This window comes from Penaeus monodon, chromosome 33 (assembly GCF_015228065.2).
Source record: "Penaeus monodon isolate SGIC_2016 chromosome 33, NSTDA_Pmon_1, whole genome shotgun sequence".
Lineage (NCBI taxonomy): Eukaryota > Metazoa > Arthropoda > Malacostraca > Decapoda > Penaeidae > Penaeus > Penaeus monodon.
The window spans coordinates 31,271,739-31,273,924 of NC_051418.1; the positions used below are offsets into that span (position 1 = coordinate 31,271,739).

The following is a 2,186-nucleotide window of genomic DNA, read 5'->3' on the forward strand; positions in this document are numbered from 1 at the left end:
CAGAGCAACTGAGTGAAATCCAGACACAAAATGCATCCTTGCCCTCTCTCCTGCTAGCTCCGAGATTTGCTGCCGTTTTGCGTTCCATGTTAAACAGGTTCTGATAACTGCTTGGAGTTAGGGGTACATTATTACATAAAAACAAAGAACTACTTTTACAGCAAACTATTGTTGTAAAACATCTGTAACAAAATACCCCTTAAAAGATTAAAATTACATTACTTAAATCTTTGGTTTTCAATTAGTAAATCATGCTAATTAATAATTTTTTGGTAAACATGCCTATGTTAATTCAAAATCATAATTCCCCTGGAACTTATATCCCTAAAAAAAAGCAGCAGCAACAAAAATAAACTGCCTTTAACATAACATATAAGCACATTTAACCCAGAGAAAATTCATTTTGAAGGCAATAAATAATCTGAACAGACAGGACAGCACACATTTAGTTAAACCTCTTGCTCTATTTTGGAGATAGAAAGATATTATTCATTAATGAATTCTGGATATAGACAGATACTATTCATTTTCAGTAAGCTTCATTTTTTGACTTCTGAAAAAGTATAGCTCTGTGAATTTATATTATAATATACATATTTTCCATAAAACCTTCTGTTAAAGAAATAGAGCAAGACACTTAACTATATCACTAGTGGAAATCATTAGTCAGAGAACTCACAGGCACATAGGCACTACAGGTGTAACTTACCGAGCATCTTAGAGACGTATGGCTCAATGTCAACATCTTGCAAATGCTGGTGTGTGTGTGCATGGTAGAGCCGCAGTGTGGAGTCCAGCCTGATGCTTACCCACACACCATCACCAATCCAAGCCATCTGTCGTACTTGTGATTCTTTACGTGGGTGGGCATCAAAGGATTTCTGAAGACACAGTGATAAAGACATTCATAACTTGAATATTTATGGAATGCTAAAATGGTGAAATTAAGATGATTTTTACAATAACGACTTCAAGCATGATGATTATACATACACTTTACACATATTGCGAACAAGATAATTTACACACCATCAGAATGAGGAAAACAAACCTCTACATTCATAATCCTGGGATCTACGACATGGATTTTGTTCCGGTAGCCACACCAAACCTTGTTGTGCACAACATGCATGCAGCGGATTGAGTGGTGGGGCTTGCCCAGGTCCAGTAGGTGGTAGTTGGTGAGATCCCACTGGCCATCCCCTTGCCGGTGGAAGATGGCCACTGTCCCATCAGCTAGTGCAGCTAGGACACGGCCCTTGATGTGGCTGTTGGAACCAGGCCAGAGGAATTAGGGTGGGCATTTCCACATACTGGGATTCATTTCAAATACATCATGTATGGATCATTTGCTAGGACATCCTGTTGCCCTCCCCCCCACCCCCTCCTGCTCCATCTTATGATCATGATTACTCAAGGTCACTAAACAATACAGCAAAATCATTTCATAAAACCATTCAAAATTTGTCAGAGTATCACCTACTACAGCTGATGAATTTTAAATTGAAAATCAGCTTACTTCAGGCTAAAGCAAGTCTGACAAGGTTCACTAGACTACTGTTATGTAAACCTGGCATAATTGAATACCTTATAAAAACGAAAGGGGCAACTTACACAATAGCAAGCACAGAATCCTTGAGCTTGATTGAGTGAAGGCAGCGCTTCCACTGGCGGACAGCAGAGTGAACGTAAATGGAGCCACTCTGTGACCCTAGCCACATTGTCGCCAACACAGACGACATCTTCTCCACCTCCTCAGTCACTACACTTGTATCTACAACCATGAGGGTGGACTCTTAGCAATGGAGCAATTTGTTTGCTGGCTTTCTTTATTCAGGTATTGTGAAAATGAAAAACAGAGCATGAAAGTGGCACAAAAAAGAGAGTTATAAAATGTGGCGACTCATACCAGGGGTAGGCTGTGCCTCCTCAACCCCATCCTTGACTACACCCTCTGGTTCCTTGAGCAGCCTGCGTGGGGGAACTTCCTCTTCCCCAGAATTCTCCATCACCTCCGCCCGGTCTGCATCTTGCTCTGGAAGTGGATATTGCCAGATGTTACTCAAAAGGGAATTCTGAAGGTTTTGGAAAGAGGAAAAAGATTAAAGATGAAACTCCAAAATGAATGGACCATTAAAAGCCAATGATGTTTCATTTTGATTATTCATAATATGAGTATGAATTTT

The 2,186-nt window shown here is 40.0% G+C and overlaps 1 protein-coding gene across 1 annotated transcript in view; it reads right to left on the bottom strand.

Annotated features, from left to right (window-relative positions):
* LOC119594380 (C-Jun-amino-terminal kinase-interacting protein 4-like) overlaps positions 1-2,186 on the bottom strand; it is a gene marked incomplete in the record, with an annotated part of 97,279 nt that overhangs the window by 12,651 nt on the left and 82,442 nt on the right. Inside the window, 4 exon segments of the mRNA XM_037943442.1 lie at positions 710-881; positions 1,052-1,268; positions 1,615-1,774; positions 1,910-2,035. Of these exon segments, the coding sequence (XP_037799370.1) occupies positions 710-881; positions 1,052-1,268; positions 1,615-1,774; positions 1,910-2,035 (675 nt within the window).